Below are 23,846 nucleotides of genomic sequence, written 5' to 3'. Positions count from 1 at the left end.
TCACATCCATGAACAAGTAAACAAAAAGAGACTTTGCAAGTCAATCAACCTCCATTGGGGGAAATGGCCAGGGCATTATTCACCTTTAAGCAGCTGACATTTGCTCAGTGTCAGTCATACTCACCCTTCAGGCCAGTCCATTGCATGGGGGTTGACCAGCCATACGGCAGAGGACTGATATTCCCCACTTACCCTACACTTACCTCCATCACAGCCTTGTATGCTGCTGTGCATTGTCTTCCATGGTGAGAGAGTGTACATTAAGAGCCAGCATGACAAACAGACAAGATGGGTAATTTCCTCTCTTCCTACATGATTCGCTTCCCAACTATCCAAATGATTTAATATTGTGTTTTTTTCCACTGATTGAGATTCCTTTTTGCAGGGCACCCCATTGGGCAGTTCCCAGTAGTTCCAGTTCCCATGGGATCCAGGGTGAGCAAGTCAACTGGATCAAAATTGGACTTGGTGGAAGAGGCAGAGGGTGGCAGTGGAGAGTGGTTATTCAGATTGGAGGCCTGTGACCAGTGGCATGCCACAGGGTTCAGTGCTGGTTCCACTGTTGTTTGTCATCCATATTAACAACATTGTCATCCAAATTGTTAATGTGGTTAGTGAGTTTGCAGATATCACCAATATTGATGGTGTAGTGGACAGTGAAGGTGGTTATCCAAGATTACAACAAGATCTAGACGAACTGGAGCAAGGAATGGCAGATGGAATTTAACTCTGGTTAAACCAGGGCAGGAGTTGTACAGTAAATGGTAGGGCCTGGACAGCGTTGTAGAACAGGACCAAGGAGTACAGATACACAATTCCCTGCAAGTGGCAACACAGGTAGATAGGGTGGTGAAGGTTGCACTTGGCATACTTGCTTCAGTCAGGGCATGGGATACAGGAGTTGGGACGTCACATTACAACTATACAAGTTGGTGTGACCACACTTGGAGTATTATGTGCCATTCTATTTTCCCAGTTTATAGGCAGGATGTCATCAAGCTGGAAAGGGTCTAAAAACTATTCATGATGTTACTGGGACAGGAGGGCTTGAGTTATAAGGAGAGCCTGGGACCTTTTCCCGCCTGGAGCACAGGAGTTTGAGGGTTGCCTTTATAGAGGTATATAAAATCATGAGGGGCATAAATAAGGTGGATGGTCACAGACCTTTCTCTCCACCCCCCACCCCCAAGGATAGGAGAGTATAAAACTAGAAGGCAAAGATTTGAGAGGGGAAGATTTAAAAAAAAAGGGACCAGAGGGGCAACTTTTCCTCACATAGAGGGTGCTTTGTATATGGAATGAGCTGCCAGAGGTGGCTACAATTACAAAATGTTTTTTTTAAAAAACAAGACATTTGGACAGGTACATGGATAGAAAAGGCCTAGAGGAATATGGGGCAAACACAGGTAAATTGGACTTAGTCAGATAGACATCCTGGTCAGCATGGACGAGTTGGGCTGAAGGGCCCGTTTCCATGCTGCACAATTATGACTCTATCCATATGGCAGAGCAAAAAAAATGAACTCCTATATCAAGCATTGGCATTAGTTAGAATGTGAGCAGTAGTGTTTTAGATGAAGCAGAGTTACTGTATGGTGGAAATAGGAGGTTGGGTGCACTGGAACAATTTTTTTTTAAAAATGGAGAGATAATGAAAGTATGGATACAGGTTTTAGGAGCATGCAAGCTGAGAAAGGAACAGATGATGTTAACTGATGGATGAAGGGCAGTTCAAGATGGTGAAATTACAGAGTTTGAAGCTCAGCTCAGGTGCAAACACAGAGTCAAAAGTTGTGAAGAGTCTATTTCAGCTCACAACAATGATGCAGATATGAGACAAAAGATATCCAAATCTGACGAGAGAATGGAATGCACATTGACGGCCAAAGGCTTTGTGAATGGCCTTTCTGATGTTTAACTGGTGGAAATTGCACCTCAGAAAGGATCAAATGTCAATTAACAGATTGACAATATTGAAACTGTGGAGGAGAGAGATGGTGGTGAGGTATTGATGGTACGTGTGCAACCCAAGATACATCTTCAGATGATATTGCCAAGGGGAAGATAAAATGAGAGATACAAGGAGCTAGAGAACAGATCTTTGAAGGACTCCAGAGAAGTAACTGAATGTGTGCAGGGAATGGTGGTGGAAAATATGAAGGGAATAAAAAAGCAGGAGACTTCTGGGAATATGGTGAGATATGCACGAGCGATAACAGGCAAAGCAACTCCACTTAGCAGGACATTGAAGTGGAATTGGCGGCACAGTCAGGGTAAAGGCTGAAGACAGCTGTAATTAGAAATAAAATAGAAAAGTAATGAGGTAACATTTGGATGGGGAGAGATGAAGAATTGCTACCAGCCACACTTAAAATGCTGCACAATTTAGAATATCACAGGGCACTAGCATTTATTTGTGGCAGCTAATAATGTTGCACCAGGTTCAAATTTAAAACAAAAGTACTAATTATTTCTTGGGGCAAACCTGCTACAAGGATGGTATAATAATGTGGATTCCATTCCAAACGTTCAATGTCTTTTGGTAATGAAATAGAGTTACTTTGGCTAATCTTTGAAAAAGTCAAACTTTTTAAAATCCCGAGAGTTTAAGAACAAAAACAGCTTACACCTTTCATACTATACGAAGGATTAATTTTAGACTTTGAACTGTTTTTTGCTTCTTTAAAAAAATAGGTGTAGCATTGATTTAGGAACCATTCCGATTTTGGTACTATGAGAGGGGTAAAAATAAAATTTGAATCAGTGTGTTTGATTTCTTTTTGGGCAAGTTTGCCAACTCTACCTCATCAGAGCAAGTGATAATTCAATGCTTTTCTGGAAAAATTTTTTTTTAAAAAAGAAAACCAAAGTTGCTACAACAGCAGCATTACTAGAAATATGGAACTGTCATTTTCCCCTAAATAGAGCCGCAGGTGTATTTCACCACTTGCAGCCTTATACAATTGTGAACTGGAAGCACAAGAAAGTTGTAACTGAAGAATATGTAAAACATTTGCTGCACAAGCCTCCTTTCAAATTCAGAGATAGATAAGTATTGACAGACCAGGCATTTTAAACTGCAGTTGCAGCCAGCTCTAGAAAATCCATAATTAGAGATCAAAATGTCAAAAATTAAGAACATGCTGGATAATCAAGGACATTTAATGTGGATTTATTGAAGTCATATTCCACTATCTTAATGAGCTTGTTTAAAAAAAACAAAAATGGTGACAGAGCAATGCAAATAGAAAGTAGATAACTGATAGGAAATAAAGGGTTAGGGTTCATAGTTACTGCTCAGCTTGGATGATAAAAGGTCAGTGAGAGGCTACTCTTAATAAGACTTTGTTTTGGCATTATTTAAAGTTGCAGCATAATCTTCCTTCTTTCATCTTACGTCCCATCTAATAAAGGCAAGTATCCTGTATGCCTTCCTCACCCATTTCCCTGTGCCACCACTTTCAGAGATCAGTGAACTTGGTTAGTTGAGATGGAAGAACAGAGGCATCACTGATAGACTGCTTCCTTCAGAATGCAGAAAGGGGAAAACACAAAGATTGCCTCATGGCAGTCCATTGAAGCTGGCAGAAATTATGGAAAATGATTCTTTGAGTATGGAGGCTGATGGGATAGAAGGCAAGGACAAGAGATGGCTGGGAGGAAAGTGCACGAGAGCAGATGTGCAGGAGGTTATGGTCAAGAGTCCTGTCGACCATATGAGGGGAAGCTGGGAGTTGAGGAAAAAGAAAAACCAATCTCAAAAGACACTCATGTGAAGTCTCATTATCAAAACAAACACAATTAAGCTGGAGGAAATGGGCGAGTAGAATCCTTGTACGAAGCATGGTAAGAGGTGGAGGAAGTCTGTGGGCTCATGATTGATGTCCTCTCTCCCAAGATGGAGAGAGGATGTCAAAATAAAAAAGGGTCAGATATAGATTACATAAGTGAGAGCAGGATGGAAACAGGCAAAAGATAAATGAAAATCGGAGTTCTGTATGAGTGCAGGGAGCAGCACTAGTCATCAATATAACATGAAAAAATTTGGGGGAGCAAGGTCCTTAATAGAACCAGAAGGACTGTTCCACATATCCCACAAACAGATAGGCATAGCTTGGGCTCATCGAGTTATAGTATGTTGAGCAGAAGAGTTCTGAATGAGCTTCAGTTTATTGATGCTACAAAATAAGGCAGCCAGAAGAGCACTGGAATAGTTGAGTCAGACAATAACCAAAGCACTGACCAGTTTGAGTGGTGAAGGGTATGGTAGAGGTAGATGGATGAAGTCATGGAGGTAGGGAAGAAGTGGGTTTCAAAACTCAGCTCTGGCTCAAATTGGATGCAGGTCTCTTTCTGTTTGAAGAGATCTCTGGAGAGGGGGGGGAAAAATAGAATTGGTGGGCATGAAGTTTCACAAGATCACAAGACAAGGGAGCAGAAGCAGGCCATTCGGCCCATTGAGTCTGCTCCAAGGAAAGGGAAATAGAAATGAGAAATGGGGAATGGGGGAAGAAAAAAACTATTCTAATCCCAATTTCCGGCCTTATCCCCATATCCCTTGATATCCTGACTATTTAGATATCTATCTATCTCCTCCTTGAACGCCCCCACTGATCTGGCCTCCACTGCTGTACGTGGCAAGGAGTTCCACAAATTCACCACCCTCTGGCTACAGAAATTTTTCCTCATCTCTGTTTTGAAACTGTACCCTCTAATTCTAAGATTGTGCCCTCTGGTCCTGGACTCACCCACCAAGGAAAACAGCCTAGCCACATTTACTCTGTCCTTTCCTATCAATATCTTAAATGTCATTATGAGATCCCCTCTCATTCTTCTGTACTCCAGTGAGTACAGTCCAAGAGCCGACAAACGCTCCTCATACGCAAGCCCTTTCATTCCTGGAATCATCCTCGTAAATCTCCTCTGAACCCTCTCCAACGTCAACACATCCTTCCTAAGATGTGGGGCCCAAAACTGCGCACAATATTCCAAATGAGGCCTCACTAGTGCCCCGTAGAGCCTCATCAACACTTCCTTTCTTTTATACACTATACCTCTCGAAATGAATGCCAACATAGCATTCGCTTTCTTTACCACCGATCCAACCTGGTGGTTAACCTTTAAGGTATCCTGCACGAGTACCCCCAAGTCCCTTTGTACTTCCGTGCTTTGGATTTTCTCTCCTCCTAGATAATAATCTGCCCGCTTATTTCTGCTTCCAAAGTGTACAACTGCACATTTCTCTACATTGAATCTCATCTGCCATTTCCTTGCCCATTCTCCTAAACTGTCTAGGTCCCTCGGCAACCTTCCTATCTCTTCAATACTCCCTACTCCTCCACCTATCTTGGTGTCATCCGCAAACTTAGCCACAAAACCATTTATTCCATCATCCAAATCGTTAATGTACAAGGTAAAAAGGAGCGGTCCCAACATCGACCCCTGCGGCACACCACTAGTAACCGGTAACCAACCAGAACGACATCCTTTTATTTCCACTCTTTGCTTCCTGTCAACCAGCCAATGCTCCACCCATTTTGTTATCCTACCCGTAATTCCATGACCTCTCATCTTATTAATCAGTCTCTTGTGAGGCGCCTTATCAAAGGCCTTTTGAAAGTCTAAATACACAACATCTACCGCCTCTCCCTTATCCACCCTACCTGTGATTTCTTCAAAAAACTCCAATAGGTTGGTCAGGCAGGATCTTCCCTTCACAAAACCATGTTGGCTAGGACCTATCTTGCCTTGCGCCTCTAGGTATTCCGTAACCCCATCCTTGAGGATAGATTCCAATAACTTTCCCACCACTGACGTCAGACTAATAGGTCTGTAATTTCCTTTATGCTGCCCCCCACCTTTCTTATACAACGGAACTACATTTGCAACCCTCCAGTCCTCCGGAACCACTCCGGAATCTATCGATTTCTGGAAAATTATCGCCAATGCCTCCGCTATCTCTAAAGCCACCTCCTTCAGAACCTGGGGATGCACCTCATCCGGTCCGGGAGACTTATCAGTCTTTAGCCCATTTAGTTCTCCTAGCACCTTCTCCCTAGTAATCTAGGTTTACGGCAGAACCAAAACCCATTTAAATTGGAGGAAAATTTATCTTTCAGAATTAGTGGTAATGTAATAATTAGACTACCAGACTATAACAGAGAAGTATGGATGAATGATAGTCATGAAATCCAAGGCTCATCATGGCATCTTGGGAACTTAAATTCAAATAATTAAATAAAATTTGTTATTTTAAAAAAGGTAGCATCAGTAATGGTGATCATGAAACCTCCATGTTGTAAAAACATAGTTCATTACTGTGCTTTAGGGAAGGAAGTCTGCCATTCTTATCTCGAGTTACCAGCAATATGGTGGACTTCTAACTGCCTTCAAACTACCTCCTTGGTTCAAAGGGCAATTAGAAATAGGAAATAAATGCAACTCTTGCAGGCTAGACTACTACCCAAGAATGAAAATTTAGTATTGTGTACTTTTGTGCAGCAAAATTACAATAAGCTTAAACATTCGTTTCAGGGGGAGTCTGCTACAAAGGATCCGAGACCTATGGGTGGCATGGATTAGAGACCTACAGTGGCATGCAAAAATTTGGGCACCCCGGTCAAAATTTCTGTTACTGTGAATAGCTAAGTAAAAGATGACCTGATTTCCAAAAGGCATAAAGTTAAAGATGACACATTTCTTTAATATTTTAAGCAAGATTACTTTTTTATTTCCATCTTTTACAGTTTCAAAATAACAAAAGAGGAAAAGGGCCTGAAGCAAAAGTTTGGGCACCCTGCATAGTCAGTACTTAGTGACACCCCCTTTGGCAAGTATCACAGCTTGTAAACGCTTTCTGTAGCCAGCTAAGAGTCTTTCAATTCTTGTTTGAGGGATTTTCACCCATTCTTCCTTGCAAAAGGCTTCAAGTTCTGTGAGATTCTTGGGCCGTCTTCCATGCACTGCTCTTTTCAGGTCTATCCACAGATTGTTGATGATGTTTAGGTCAGGGGACTGCGAGGACCATGGCAAAACCTTCAGCTTGTGCCTCTTGAGGTAGTCCATTGTGGATTTTAAGGTGTGTTTAGAATCCTGTTATCCTGTTGTAGAAGCCATCCTCTTTTCATCTTCGGCTTTTTTTTTGTACAGACGGTGTGATGTTTGCTTCCAGAATTTGCTGGTATTTAATTGAATTCATTCTTCCCTCTACCAGTGAAATGTTCCCCATGCCACTGGCTGCAACACAAGCCCAAAGCATGATTGATCCACCCCCGTGCTTAACAGTTGGAGAAGTGTTCTTTTCAAGAAATTCTGCACCCTTTTCTCCAAACATACTTTTGCTCATTGCGGCCAAAAAGTTCTATTTTAACTTCATCAGTCCAAAGGACTTGTTTCCAAAATGCATCAGGCTTGTTTAAATGTTCCTTTGCAAACTTCTGATGCTGAATTTTGTGGTGAGGACGCAGGAAGGTTTGGAGAAAAAAGGGTGCAGAATTTCATGAAAAGAACACCTCTCCAACTGTTAAGCACAGGAGGTGGATCGATCATGCTTTGGGCTTGTGTTGCAGCCAGTGGCATGGGGAACATTTCACTGGTAGAGGGAAGAATGAATTCAATTACATACCAGCAAATTCTGGAAGCAAACATCTCACCGTCTGTACAAAAAAAAAAGCCGAAGATGAAAAGACGATGGCTTCTACAACAGGATAACGATCCTAAACACACCTCAAAATCCACAATGGACTACCTCAAGAGGCACAAGCTAAAAGGTTTTGCCATGGCCCTCACAGTCCCCCAACCTAAACATCATCGACAATCTGTGGATAGACCTCAAAAGAGCAGTGCATGCAAGACGGCCCAAGAATCTCAGAGAACTAGAAGCCTTTTGCAAGGAAGAATGGGCAAAAATCCCTCAAACAAGAATTGAAAGACTCTTAGCTGGCTACAGAAAGCGTTTACAAGCTGTGATACTTGCCAAAGGGGGTGTCACTAAGTACTGACTATGCAGGGTGCCCAAACTTTTGCTTCGGGCCCTTTACCTCTTTTGTTATTTTGAAACTGTAAAAGATGGAAATAAAACAGTAATCTTGCTTAAAATATTAAAGAAATGTGTCATCTTTAACTTTATGCCTTTTGGAAATCAGGTCATTTTTTTTAAACTTTTTTTTTAAACTTTTTTTTTAACTCACTTAGCTAGTCACAGTAATAGAAATTTTGACCGGGGTGCCCAAACTTTTGCATGCCACTGTATGTGTAGCAGTTAGCATAACGCTATTACAGCGAGTGACCTGGGTTCCATACCTGTTGCTGTCTAAGGAGTTTGTACGTTCTCCCTGCCTCTGCATGGGTGGGATTCCTCTAGGTGCTCCAGTTTCCTCCCACATTCCAAAGACATGGAAATTAGGATCTGTGGGCATACTATGTTGGCGCCAGAAGAGTAGCGAGACTTGCAGGCCACCCCCAGCACATTCCCAGTAATGCAAAAAAAAACTCATTTCACTGAGAGTTTCAATGTACATGTGACTAATATCTTAAAAAAAAATTAAGATACATGAGCATTCAACCAGAATGAAGAATGCTTACTAAGGCCCTGATTGCCTAAATCAGGAAGTATAAATTGTAATGTACAAAGTCATGTGTACAAAAGGAAACAAAAAAAAGAGGAAGCGATATTAAAGAAAGCAAGAGAAAAAATGAAGACTTATTTAAATAAAATTGCTAATAACTACAAGCTGAAGGAATATGTCCCCATGCATTTAGAAGTAAATTTCAGAGCCAGAGGGGTTGCATGGTAGTAATTAAAAATTTATCCACGTCTTTAAGAGTTCACCATCTGGAATGGATAAACCTTAATTTTTTTCTTGGTATGCTTAGCAAGTATCTAGTCACTAAGTATTGCAACTTCACACCACTCATGTGCTTTAATCCAAGTTGCTTGAAGAGCTAATGGAGAAGGGCAGGCAGGGGCAGAGAAGGGAATTTCTTCATATTATTTATACTTGTAGACATTGGAAACTCTTGTTCCACATGCACAGTCATAGTTTTTATTGAAAACTTTATTCCTCCACCAAAATCTGGGCAGGTGTTTGAGACCGCAATAAACTGAATACAAAGACTAAAACAATCCTTAAATGATTTCTTGGAGTCTAGTTAAGGACAAACAAGAATTCTGCCAGCTTAAAATACTCAAATACGGTGACATTCTTAAGTTGTCAGCAAAGGAGATAATCATTGGTAAACAGCTACAAACTAACATAACAAGGCTAATGTTAAAAACTTGTTGATGGCGAACCAAGGAAGCTGTGGGGAGGGGGTGGCTTTGAAAAAAAAAGCAGAAGAAGAATAAACAAACATGGTGAACATAGCTTGCTTACTATTTATTCAGGACACGTCACTTAGAGTGGTTTGTACTGTGTAACCACATTATGTTGATTTGGGGGTCACATACAAGGTCAGACAAAAGGTGATAGACATTATTCCACCCCCACCCCAAACACAGAAGTCATTAATGAACCAGATTGGTTTTAAATGACAATCTAGTTTCACTACTACTTATACTGACTTTATATTCTAGACCATTTAAAAAAAATTAACCACATTTAAAATTCCTCAGCTGCCATGGTGGAATTTAGACTTGCCTAGACTCTTAGATCAGGCCTCTACATTATTAGTTCAGTGACATAACCACAATGCTATCATACCCCACACAGGCACATATATTTGTGGACTATAATCCTCAGCTTTCCAAATTCATATAATGCCCCACAAGTTTAAAAGATCTCTTTGCCTATTATTCCTAAAATAAAAACTGCACCTTAAAATCTTCAAGGACATTTGCAACTATCAAGTGCATAAATTTCACTCTTTTGTTTTTAAATTTTCATGTAATACTTTCAGGTTACAAAGACAAAAGATGTTAGCTGAATACCATTTCAGTTTTACAGAATAAATTATTTTAAAGTATGACCTGTACTTCAAAGCAAGGTAGCTAATTATTAAGTAATTAAACCAAGTCACTCACTTTTGTCCGAATAGAAAGTTTATTGACCTAGGACTGGACCTAACATGTTTGCCAGGCTTACAATACATGTTTCTTATGCTTTAAAATTAAACTGGTAGAAAGATAGCACGACCTGAACTTGCTGGAAAGCCTTCAGTCGCTTCTTGAATCTTGATGGAAAGACAAGGTCACATCCCCGGGCAAGCAAAGCCAATTCTTTCCTGAGGTCTGGATCTTGGCGCAGTGAAGTGTCCTTTATCATCATTGTCAAAGCTGGGATGCGTATATAGATTCAAATTGGAAAGGGCATATCAAAATAAAAAAGGTCCAGATAAAATGAACTATTAATTTTGGCTACAGAAAATCAGCTCCTTCCAGTTTCATCAAATCCACTCTTGACCTCGTACACCATCTGTGATTCTGTGTAACGATACTTAAAGTAGGCTTAGCATACTGCTTCATACATCACACAAATCTTGGCTTAGATAAAGTGCTGAAGCTGTAGTCACTTTGGGGCCAGCCCTTCACGCAGTCACATTCCAAAGTCTTAATGGGTGGTTATGTAAAGAAACAAACCCGTTGTTTGTGACCCAGCCATGCTGGCAAGCAATAATAAATCTGGACAAGAACAACAGGGATGCAAAGGAACGCTCAGAAGCTCATCTTCATAGCAATAGCTAGCAGCCCCTTTCTTTCTGTTATAGATGGTAGCTTGACCAATTGAAATTTCTTGTGCGCCAATAGTTCAAATCAGTTCACCAAATAAGCTTCATTTTGCTCACTGATCCAGCCTCTAAAAGCAGCCTCCAGCACATTGCAAGAAGCACAACTGCGTCATTTGTGTTATCCATAGATCATATGTCAATTATAGCAATAGCAACCTCTCTTTTTTAAAAAAGGTGGTCATTATAGCAGCTTTGATGCAAGACTAATTTGATCCAATTCTAGCCAGCTCTTTGCTGGTTTACTTCTTCAGTTTAATTAGCTAACCCAACAGGTTCTTCTATTATTTAGACAGAATACACTATTACTCATGCACTCTAATAGAGTTCAGTATCACAATATTTTCTGTATAAACACCAAATACCCAAACTAATTCAATAAATTGGTGTTTGTACATTTGGTGTTCTGCATAACAGTTGCCGGTAGAATGTTTGACTGATACCAGGTGTTGCAATAGCAGCAAACTGGAAAGGAGAGGCTTTCTTCTTCAAGAATTGTTTGGGATAAAGAATATTTTACTTCCATTTCAGTTCTGTGGCTTCTGAGGTAATTAAAGATTCTATGTGATATTCACAGGTGGAGTTTGATGCAGTGGGCCGTTTACATCAGAATCAGGTTTATTATCACCTACATATGTTGTGAAATTTGTTGCTTTGTGGCAGCAGTGCAAGACAAAATTACGATAAGTTATAAAAATAAATAAATAGTGCAAAAGAGGAATAACGAGGTAGTGTTCATGGACCTTTCAGAAATCTGATGGCAGAGGGGAAGAAGCTGTTCCTGAATCGTTGAGTGTGGGACTTCAGGTTCCTGTACCTCCTCCCCGATGGTAGTAACAAGAGGGCATGTTCCAGATGGTGTGGGTCCTTAATGATAGGTGCCACCTTCTTGAGGCACTGCCTCTTGAAAATGCTCTTGATAGTGGGGAGGGTTGTGCCAGTGATGGAGTTGGCCGAGACTACAACCCTCTGCAGCCTCTTGCGATCCTGCACATTGAAGCTTCCATACCAGACAGTGATGCTACCAGTCAGAATGCTCTCCACGATACATCTACAGAAATTTACAAGAGTCTTTGGTGGGTTACCAAATCTCCTCAAACGCCTAGAGTCGTTGATGTGCCTTCTTTGTTACAGCATCAATGTATTGGGCCAAAGATAGATCCTCTGAGATGTTGACGCCCAGGAATTTGAAGCTGCTCACCCCTCAATGACAACTGGTGTTCTCTTGACTTCCCCTTCCTGAAGTCCACAATCAATTCCTTGGTCTTGCCGATAGAGTGTGAGGTTGTTGTTGTGACATCACTCAACCAGCAGATCTATCTCACTCCTGTATGCCTCCTCATTGGCATCTGAGATTCTGCCAACAGTGGTATTGGTAAATTTATAGATGGCATTTGAGCTGTGCCTAGCCACACAATCATGAGTGTAGAGAGAGTAGAGCAGTGAGCTAAGCACACATCCTTGAGGTGCACTTGTGTTCATTATTAGCAATGATGTTACTACCGATCTGCACGGTCTCCCAATAAGCAAGTCGAGGATCCAGTTGCAGACAGAGGTACAGAGGCCCAGGTTTTGAAGCTTGTTGGTTAGTACTGAAGGGATGGTGGTGTTGAATGCTAAGCTGTAATAGATAGACAACAGCAAAGCATATGTCAGGCTGCTGTTTAGGTGCTCCAAAGCAGAGTGGAGAGCCAGCGTGATTGCATCTGCTGTAGACCCGTTGTGGTGGTAGGCAGATTGCAGCAGGTCCAGGTCCTTGCTCAGGCAGGAGTTAATTCTAGCCATGACCAATCTCTCAAAACACTTCATCACAGTAGATGTGAGTGCTACCGGGTGATAGTCATTGAGGCAGCTCACCCTGCTCTTCTTGGGCACCAGTATGATTGATGCACTTAAGCAGGTGGGAACCTCTGACTGCAGCATAGAGAGGTTGAAGATGTCCTTGAACACTCCAGTTGGTCAGCACAGATTTTCAGCACCCTGCCAGGTACACTGTCGGGGCCTAATGTCTTGCGAGGGTTTACCCTCTTGAAGGATATTCTGATGTCACCCTCCAAGACAGAGATCACAGGGTCACTAGATGCTGTGGCCCTCATTCTTAGGATGTCATCTGCTCCTCTGTAGTTTGCACAATGCCCCATATGTACCTGTCATATTGATCCTGGGTTCTGTTGCCATCACTGATACTCTTCCATTTTGATTAGTTACCATCCCGAGTTTCCCAATGAAGCATTTGGGATGATATGGAAGATCTTAAATCCACACGTTTAGGAGCATACAAAAGCCAAGCATAAAACGTCAGAAGGGGTGTACCATTTCATAAACTACCAACCTGCCTGTCCAGTCAAGCACTTCCTGCTCCATCTCTGGAAGATTCTGTGTTTCTTACATCAGCCTCATCAAGCACCTCTGAACCCACAGAACTGCAGTGAGGGCAAGTCACCCTCAATCCCAAGGGACTACCCAAAAAGCAGCTCTGACCAAAGATGTTATGGAACACTCCTGGACACTATGCTAAGTTGAAGGATTTTCTTTTGAAAAGAGCAGGGTAAGAAAGCAAGATATCAAAATGCTCCAAATATTAACCTCCAATATCATCTGTACTTGGTGCAGCAGTTCACAGGCATGCAAGTCTGAAACTACAGCTAGCTATCAGCATGTTCTGGAACAAATGCTTTAGACGGATGACCTTTCATACAACTGGTGAATTGATTTCTCTCTTCACAAATTCTGAGTTTCCAGCATCGTATCTTTCTATTTTGGATATCAAGTATCTTTTGTATTTTCAAAACATTTCTTTAAATATTTTGCCAAGATACAGCCAGATTCTATTTGAAGTAAATTTGTGGCATGCTTTGTGAACAAATGAGTATTGTGGACAGACATCAATACCATATTAACTAAATGTATATCTACATAATAATACAACTGTACTCAATATAGCTTGAGCACAATCTAATATGCAACAGTTGCACCTTGCTGCCTTAGGGAAATATAGGTCAGCTTATTAAATTTAGTTTAAAATGCTTTCTTTAGACAACCCAAATATGCAAAAGAAAAATATCATTGTTGCCAAGGACTTTTTCCTCCATACTTCGCCTGAAAATTCCTTACATTCACCATGACCAGCAGCACAATTACGCTGCTGGTAGAGCAATTTCCTCACAGCTCCTGCAATTGGGTTAAATCCTGACCTCTGGTGCTGCCTGTGTGGAGTTTGCATGCTCTTCCTGTGATCATGTAGGTTCTCTCCCACATGCCAGCAGTTTCAAGTAACCAGCTTTTTCAATATGTCAAAACTGGTCAGCTCCAACAGAAGGTTAACTCCCTTGGTAAAATTTCCCTAGTGTGTAGGTGTATTGTAGAATAGAAATGGATTTAGTGCAGGATTAATGTAAAAAAGATGAACAGTGAAGGTGGTTACCTAAAACTACAGCAGGATCTAGATCAACTGGGAAAGTGCACCAAGGAATGGTAGATGCAATTTAACTCAGACAAGTGTGAAGTGTTGCATTTTTGCAAATTAAACAGTTAAATGGCAAGGTCCTAGAGAGTCTCGTAGAACAGAGACCTAGGAGTATTAGCTCCTTGAAAGTAGTGACACAGGTAGACAGGGTGGCGAAGGCAGTGTCAGGCCATTGAGCACAGAGTTAAGATGTCACGTTACAACTGTACAAATCATTGCCGACACCACACTTGGAGTATTGTGTGCAGTTCTGGTTGCTTAGCTATAGGAGGGATGTCATCGAGTTGGAAAGGGTGCAGAAAAGATTCACAAGGATGTTACCAGGTCCAGAGGGCACAAGTTACAAGGAGAAAATGGATAGGCTGGGGCTTTTTCTCCCCTGGAGTGTAGGATGCCAAGGCACAATCTTGTAGGAGGTATACCAAATCATGAGGGGCATAGATAAGGTGAATGGTCACAGTAGTTTTCCCCAGGGGAGGAGAGTCTAAAACTGGAGGACGTAGATTTAAGATGAGGGGAAAAATTTAAGGGAGCCCCAGGGTATACCCATCACCCACACAGAGGGTGGTAGGTATGTGGAATGAGCTACCAGAGGAAGTGGCAGAGGCAGGTACAAGTGGGCCAAACACAGGAACATGGATTAGCTCAGGTTTGCATGGACGAGTTGGGTCAAAGGACCTGTTTCTGTGTTGTAAAACTCCACGCCTTCAGGCTGCATGGTCAACATGGACTAGGTAGCTGAAGATAATACGCAACTCTATGACAATCTACTGAAATTCCAATGACAATGTTGACTATGCATTGCTACTGTTATCATGCTAAATACACACAGTCTGTAAAAGGGATATAATGGCATGATTAAATAAGTATATACATAGGACAAACTGGAATGTTCCACTGGCTTGCATAACTTTGTTGGGTATGTGGCATTCAGATAAATTGTTCCCTTGATAATTAAAGTTTCTTTTGAAGGAAGCACCCTCTACTCTCACCTGACGTGTCAGTCAATGCCAATGGCTTCCACAAACTTTATAATGGACTGTGATGAAATTCACATCTGGTTACTAAATCATCAAAACCACAATAGTCAAACCACTCTTTACAGGAAACAATTTCTCCTTCATTTTTGAATAATGGCCCCATGTCCAGAAAACTTTCTGCTTCCTTTACTCTTAAAATTAGCATTGCACTCTACAGTACAAAGCAAAAAAGAAAATGCCTTTTAAATGCACACAAAATTATTGGGTGAAGTTGAAAGTACAAACAGTTGTAAGGAGATAAAATAATTTTTAAACACATGATCCCTAAATGAATGGATTATATTCAGTAAAATACAATTACAATGAAATGTTCTGGCTAAACTTTGTTAATGGCTCAAGCTAAAGTTATGCACATACATGGACCAGCTGTTGTGGGCTGGATCTGTGAGATGCAATTTGTATTTTTAACTAATCCTTTTCTGAAAGCCCTCATATCCTGGTATTTTACCATTTTCTAAATTAGAACATTACAGTATGCAAGATCAGCAGAGTATTAGCATTAGCAACTGCATAGTCTGACCAAGTATTACAAGGCTCTGTAATTGAATACCTTTCAGAAGACATAATGTAGAAATAACAAATCAGAAAACTACAGATGTTGGAAGCATGAAATAAGAACAAAATGCTGTAAATACTCAGTGGATCAGGCAGCAGTTGTGGAAAGACAAACAGAGGTGAAGATAACAAGAAAATAGGAGCAGAAGAATGCCATCTAGCCCCCCCCCCCAAACGTGCCTCATCATTCGATATGATCATGGCCAATCTGCCCCAGGTTTCCCCTCTTCTTGTGCCTGTTCCACATTGCCCTCAATTTACTGATCTTTCAAAAACTTATGTACCTCCATTTTAAATTCACCAATGATCTAGCCTCTGGAGGAAGTTCTGAGGAAGGGTCATTGACCAGAAATGTTAACTGGTTTGTCTTTCCACAGATGCTGCTTGACTGGCTGAATTCTTGCAGGGTTTCCACTTTTGTGACACAGATGGGTATTAGCCAAGAGATGATGTTGAGGCTAGTTAATGGCAGTTAACCTGGCTAGAAATCAGAGTACAGCACTAAAAACAGGCTTCTTAGCCCACCACATCCACACCTGCCATCAAGTACCGATCTATACTAATCCCATTTACGAGCACTTGGTCCATAGCCTCTGCCTAGCGATTAAAGTGCTTCTCTAGAAACGCAAATGTTGTGAGTGTATCTGCCTCCACCACCCACTCAGACAATGCATTCCAGATTCCCATCACTCGAAGTGAAAAATTTATTTCTCAGATCCCCTCTAAACCTCTTACCCAAAGCCTAAGCTCTCTAGTTTTAGATACTTCTGCTTGAGGGATTTTTGGCACCCTCTATCCTATCTATACCCTTCATAATTTTGTATACCTCTCTGGTGCCCCCTCAGCCTCCTCCACTCCAATGAATACAAACCCAACCTATTCAGTCTCTCCACAGACTCCATGAGAGACAAAATCCTGGCAAGTCTCCTCTGCACCCTTTTCATTGCAATCATGTCCTTCCTATACCATGGCAAACCAGAAATGTACACAGTTCTCCAACTATGGCCTAACCAATGTCTTACAAATAACCTCTTTGTTCTTATATTTTGTCCCCTGGCTAATGAAGACAGGCATCCTATAGTTCCTCCTTTACCACCTTATTATCTCTGCTGCCACCTTCAGGGATCCTTGAACTGGTACACCCCAAGGACCAACCATTTATCAGGATTAACTTCTATCTGCTGTTGCTCCACCTATTTTACCAACATCCTGTAGCCTACAACTATCCTCTCCACCATCAACAACACTACAGATTTCTGTCATCTGCAAATCTATGAATCATAACCCTTACATTTATATCCAAATCATTAATGTACATATCAATAAGGGGCTCAGCACTGATCCCTATGGTAAACCATTGGTCACAGGAGTCCTATTACAAAAACCCTCTGCTTCCCATTAATAAGCCAATTTTAGATCCAGTTTGTCCTGGATCCCATGGGCTCTACATTTTTGGACCAGTCTTCCATCTGGTCAAAGGCCTTTCTGAAGTCTATGTAGATCACATCAACAGCATTGCCCTCATCAATACATTTTGTTACCTCTTTGAAAATCATATGGGTCAGGCAGGAGCTGTGCCTAGGAAAATCCTGCTGACCATCTTTTATTAATCTCTGGAGAAGGGATAGGTGGAAGAGGGTGCTATGGAGGGTATACTATAGGAATAGGTGATATGACCCTTGTTTTTGAGATATATTAAAGACTTGGATGGGAATGTAGGAGGAATGATGAGCAAATTTGCACATGACATAAAAACTGGTGATGGAGATAGTGAGGAAAGTTGTCTAATAGAGTCATAGAGCACAAAAACAGGCCTGATGTATTTTGGGGAGTCAAATAGGGGTAGGACATTAACAGTAACTGGTAGGAATGTTGATCAACAGAGGGACCTTGAGCTTGAAGTCCACAGTTCCCTTAAAGTGGCAACACAGGTAGATAGCCAGGAAATAGTAAGGAATATGATATGCTTGCCTTCATAGGTCAGGGCATAGAACAAATAAATAGGGACATTACGTTGCAATTTTACAATTGTACGAAGTTCTGGATGCCACACTATAAAATGCTCTGGGATTTTACTTAATCTTGCCTGCTACTGATATTTTATGACCTTTCTTTACCCTCATTTTTTCTTTTAAAAAGTACCCCCTCCACACTTTCTATACAATTGGTCTGTTTTCTGTTCACTATACCTGAAATGCAAAATACTTCCACTTTTGTTTAAAAAAAGGCAAATTGAAAAGAGGGGAAAAATAAGACAAGATAAAATGCTGTGAAGAGCGAGACACAAAACAGTTGCTGGAAATCTTAAATAAACGAATGCTGCAAACGCACAGCATGTCAACAAAGTCCATCCCAAGCTTGAAGAACAGCATTTTATCTTCCACCTAGGTACACCAGAGCTTTCAGGCCTCAAATTGAGATAACCAGCCAGTGTTCTGAGGTTAGTGCATCAGAATTGGCCAGTTCCAAAGGAAAATCAAGAGCCTTGTAATGCTAACATTTTCTTCTCCACAGATGATGCCCAAATTGCTTGGCTTTACCAGCATAGTCCATTTCAGATTTCCAGCAACTGATGTGTTCTGTACATTTTAACATCTCTCATCCATTTACCTTCTACACCTTCTCAGAGTTGTACAGCATGCAAACAGGGCATTCCACGTCCATGGTCTATGTTCAAAGATTCAGCTGCCAGCCTTGATGAGTATATCACCACCATCATGGACTTTATCAGCAAGTGTGTTGAGAACTGTGTACCAAAGAGGACAATACAGGTGTTCCCAAACCAGAAACCATGGATGAACTGGGAGAGCCACTCCTTACTGAAGTCGAGGACTGCTGCATTCCAATCAGGTAACCCTTACCTTTACAAGAAATTGAGATACAACCACCATAAAGCTATCAGGAATGCCAAGAGACAATACCGGTTCAAAATAGAGTCCCAGACCAGCCGTCAGTTGTGACAGGGCTTACATGCTATAAACAGGCTAGAAAACAAAGTTGGGCAGCATAGTCAACAACAGCACATCCCTTCCTGATGAACTTAATGCATTCTATGCATGCTTTGAACAGAAGGGGAATGGATCGTCACCACCCACCCTGACAGCCTCCAATGCAAGTGAACCTGTAGTCACCATTGAGGACGCAAGGTCAGTCTTCCAGAGAGTGAACCCAAGGAAACCACCTGGCCCAGATGATGTCCCTGGCCATGTGCTCAGATATTGCACTGATCAGCTGGCAGGGGTATTTGTAGACATATTTAACCCCTCTCTACTGCTGAAACAGGTCTACAGTTGACACCATCTCCCTGGCCCTACACTCATCTCTAGAGCATCTGGACAGTAAACACATCTACATTAGGCTATTGTCTATTGACTACAGCTCCGCCTTCAATACTATAATTCCAAGCAAACTCATCACCAAACTCCGAGACCTGGGACTCAACACCTCCCTCTGCAATTGGATCCTTGACTTTCTGACCAACAGACCACAATCAGTGAGGATAGGCAGCAACACCTCCAGCAGGATTATTCTCAACACTGGTGCCCCACAAGGCTGAGTCCTCAGCCCTCTACTCTCTATATACTCATGACTGCGTGACCAGATTCTGCTCGAACTCCATCTACAAGTTTGCAGACGATACCACCGTAGTAGGCTGTATCTCAAATAACGATGAGTCGGAGTACAGGAAGGAGATAGAGAGCTTAGTGACATGGTGCATTGACAGCAAACTTTCTCTCAATGTCAGCAGAACAAGAAAGTTGGTCATTAACTTCAGGAAAGGGTAAGTGTACATGCACCCGTCTACATTAATGGTGCTGAGGTCAAGAGGGTTGAGAGCTTCAAGTTCTTTGGAGTGAACATCACCAATAGCCTGTCCTGGTCCAACCATGTAGATGCCACAGCCAAGAAAGCTCATCAGTGCCTCTACTTCCTCAGGAGGCTAAAGAAATTTGGCATGTCCCCTTTGACACTCACCAACTTTTATTAATGCACCACAGAAAACATCCTATCTGGATGCATCACGGCTTGGTATGGCAACTGGTCTGCCTGGGACCACAAGAAACTGCAGAGAGTTGTGGACACAGCCCAGCATGTCACAGAAACCAGCCTCCCCTCCATGGACTGTCTATACCTCTCACTGCCTGGGTGAAGCAGCCAGCATAATCAGAGATCCCACCCACCCAGGTCATTCTCTCTTCTCCTCTTTCCCATCAAGCAGAAGATACAAGAGCCCAAGGCACATACCACCAGGCTCAAGGACAGCTTCTATCCCACTATTGAACAGTTCCCTTATATGCTGAGATGGACTCTTGACCTCACAATCTACCTCGTTATGAGCTTGCACCTTATCGTCTACCTATAATGTACTTCCCTGTAGCTGTGACTACTCTGTATTCGGTTTTTTTTTTAAACCCTGTACTACTTCAATGTACTATGTAATGAATTGATCTGTATGATAGTGCATCTGTATGTGAGACAAGTTTTTCCACTGTACCTTGGTACAAGTGACAGTAATAAACCAATACCATTCACCTCAGCACATCCATGTCGATCAGTGGACATGCATCTGTATTAAAACCATCTTCCAGCACTTGGCCCATAGCATTCCATGCCTAGGTGATGCAAGTGCTCATCCAGACACTTCTTAAGTGTCTGGATCTGCTTCCACCACTTTCTCGAGCAGTGAATTCCAGGTACTTGCCACTCTCTAGGTGGCAAAGGGCCCTCTCAGATCCTCTCTAAATCTCTTACTCCTTGCCCTAAATCCATGTCCTCTAGTTTTATTCACTTCTGAACAGGGGAAATGTTTCCTGCAGTCTACCCTATCTATACCCCTCAATTTGATATACCTGAATCATGTTCCCTCTTAACCTTCTCCACATAATTGATACACTCCATCCCAGGAATGCCCTGGTGAATCTCCTCTGCACCTTTTCCAGCACTAACATCTTTCCTAATGTGTGGTGATTACAACTGCATGCAATATTCCAGCTGTGGCCTAACCAATGTTTTATAAAGTTGGAGCATATCCTCCCTGCTCTTGTATTTAATGCCCTCACTAACAAAGGCCAGTATCCCATATGCCTTCTTAACGACATTATCTACTTGCACTAACACTTTCAAGGATCTTTTGACTTTCACACTAAGGTCCCAGTGTTCCTGAATACTCCCTAGGAGCCGATGATGTCCGTCCTAGCTTCATTAGTATTGCCAAAATGCAACACCTCACAGTTATCAGGATTAAACTCCATCTGCCATTTCACCAACATACCGATATTACCCTACAGTCCAAGACTACTCTCCACACTCATTCACGTACATTACAAACAGCAAGGGTCCCACCACTGATCCCTGTGGAACACCACTAGTCACAGGCATCCAATCACAAAACCAACCCTCCACCATCATCCTCCGTCTCCTACTACCAAGCCAATTTTGGATCCAATTTGCCAACTTGCCTTGGGTCCCGTTCTTTTGAACCGGTCTCCCATGTAGACCTTGAAGGCCTCACTGAAGTCCATGCAAACCACATCCACTGCACTACCCTTATCAATACACTTTGTTAACTCCTCAAAAAAAATTCAGTATCAGGTTGGTCAGACAAAATCTGCCCTTGATAAAGTCATGTTGGTCATCTCAAATAAGACCCTGTGGCCCAAGTGATCATTAATCCCGTCCCTCAGCATTTTCTTCAATAGCATCCTTACTATTGAGGTTAGGCTTATTAGGTCCATAATTGCCAGGCTTTTCCCTGATGCCCTTCATGAAAAGTCAGTGACATTTTGTGACCCCTCTTTGCCTTTCCTAATTTCCTTTTTAAGTGCCCCCCCCCTACACTTGTTGTATTCTTGACAGGCCTCCCCTGTCTTTAGTTCTCTATACCTGCTATGCACTTCTTTTTTTCTTTATCCAATCCTTAACAATCAGGGTTCCCTGTACTTGTTACCCTTGGCTTTCACCCTTACAGGAACACAATGTCCTGAACTCTCATTGTTTCCCCTTTGAAGACGTAGACATGCCTGCAAGTAGTTGTCCTCAGTCTACTTTTGCCAGGTCCTTGTCTTATTTTAATGAAGTTGGTCTTGCCCTAATTTAAGACCTTTATTCCTGATCTATCCTCATCTTTTTCCATAACCACTTTGAAATATAAAATTATGGTCACATTTTCAAAGTGGCATTCCACTGATACTCTCCTCCTGACTGGCTACATTCCCCAGGGTCCAGTAATCCTCCTTCCCTTATTGGTCTATCTACATATTGTGAAAAAGCTCTCCTGGGCACACTTCAAAAATGTCACCTTGAGTTTTTTTTACACCAAGGTAATCTCAGTTAATATTTGGGAAACTGAAATTCCCAGTATTACAACCCTGTTTCTTATTTAAATCACATCTCTGTAATTTGCAACATACCTGTTCCTCCATCTCCCATTGACTATTATGTGGTCTGTAATATACTTCCAGCAAAATGACAACACCAGTTTTGTTCCTAATCTCTACCTGCATGTCCTCATACGAGGAGCCTTCTAGGATTTCCTCTGAAAATGCTGAAGTAAAGCATTCCATGACTGTGTAATGCCACTTGCTGTTTTACATCCCCTTCTGTCTTGCCCAAAATTTCTGTATCCCAGGATACCAAGTTGCGAGTCCTGTTCATCTTTCAACCATGTCTTAGTGACAGCAAAGGTATCATAATCCTGTGTGTTAATAAGGTAGATGAACTCAAAGCCTTAATTAGGAAGACTACTTGCAAAGTAGATTTGTATTCCACTCAGGCACTTTAACCCTCTGCTCTTCCTATTGGACTAACTTTTTCTCCCCCAGTGACTATCTCCCTACCTGAACATTTACATAGAGTCCCTTTCCCCTACTAATTCAGTTTAAACCTTCCCCTATAGCACTAGCAAACCTCTCTGCTAGGATGTCAGTCCTGTTCCAATTTATGTGCAATCCCTACTCCAGATAGTTTAGTTACGATCCTTTTCCTTACTTTTCCTTATTCTGGTGAACAATCCAAAATGTTAACCATTTCTGCTATAAAGACACTGCTTGACCAGCTGAATAATTCCAGCATTTTGTTTTATTTATAAATCAAGGCCATTTAGCAAGGCCAGGCCAGACATTTGTAAATCTGGTACAAGGAAGCTGACAATGGAACACAAAGGAAAGTCATCATTCATTAAATACAGGTTTAAAAAGCTAACATGTCTAGCGTAACCACTGAGCTTACAGCACTCCATCCCTCACCTCCAATCCTAAAATTATTAAACCTATAGATAAAGGCTACGCTGTTGTAGTCAGGCAAACCAGCCTCTATTTTATGAAGGCCAAACATCACAGCTCCGACATTCTCCCTTAGACCATGACCACTGAACATCAAGTAATTGTTCACAGAATGGCAACAAATTCATCTCCTCTGGAGACCTCACTCCATGATCTCTAGTCACATAGATCCCAATACTTCATGGCTTAATTCTAGCTCCTTCTCCAGATCAAAGCAAGACTGCCCTAGTAAAAGCCTTGTTCTTGCTTAGAGTCGATTTCATCCCATCACCCCGTCAAGTTCTTTCTCGCCTATATCTGCATTTCTTCCAAAGGTCCTCTGCCGCTTTCAGGTTCCTTTCCCAATCTCCTTTTAGCACTGGGCTGCCCAATCTCTTCACATCTCCACCTCCCATCAAAGAAACTGATGAGCATTTGTCAGCTCTTGGACTGTACTCATTGGAGTACAGAAGAATGAGGGGGGACCTCAGAGATTTAGAGTGTTGAAAGGACTGGACAGAGTAGATGTGGCCAAGGTGTTTCCCTTGGTGGGTGAGTCCAGGACCAGAGGGCACAATCTTAGAATTAGAGGGTACAGGTTTAAAACAGTTGAGGAGAAATTTCTTTAGCCAGAGGGTAGTGAATTTATGGAATTCTTTGCCGTGTACAGCAGTGGAGGCCCAATCATTGGAGGCATTTAAGGAGGAGATAGATAGTTATCTAATTAGTCAAGGTATCAAGGGATATGGGGATAAGGCCAGAAATTGGGGTTTTAGAAAGGAATAGTTTCTTTTCCTTTAGCTC

The 23,846-nt window shown here is 41.8% G+C and overlaps 1 protein-coding gene across 1 annotated transcript in view; it reads right to left on the bottom strand.

Annotated features, from left to right (window-relative positions):
• ppp2r3b (protein phosphatase 2, regulatory subunit B'', beta) overlaps window positions 1–10,797 on the bottom strand; it is a 50,758-nt gene extending 39,961 nt beyond the window's left edge. Inside the window, exon 1 of the mRNA XM_052026513.1 lies at window positions 10,134–10,797. Coding sequence (XP_051882473.1) covers window positions 10,134–10,265 — 132 coding nt within the window. The 5' untranslated portion in view covers window positions 10,266–10,797. The remainder of the gene's footprint in view (window positions 1–10,133) is intronic.
• Between the last annotated feature and the right edge of the window lie 13,049 nt (window positions 10,798–23,846).

Source organism: Pristis pectinata, chromosome 11 (assembly GCF_009764475.1).
Source record: "Pristis pectinata isolate sPriPec2 chromosome 11, sPriPec2.1.pri, whole genome shotgun sequence".
NCBI lineage: Eukaryota > Metazoa > Chordata > Chondrichthyes > Rhinopristiformes > Pristidae > Pristis > Pristis pectinata.
Note: the sequence above shows the minus strand (reverse complement) of the source record. Positions and strands in the feature narration are given on the sequence as shown.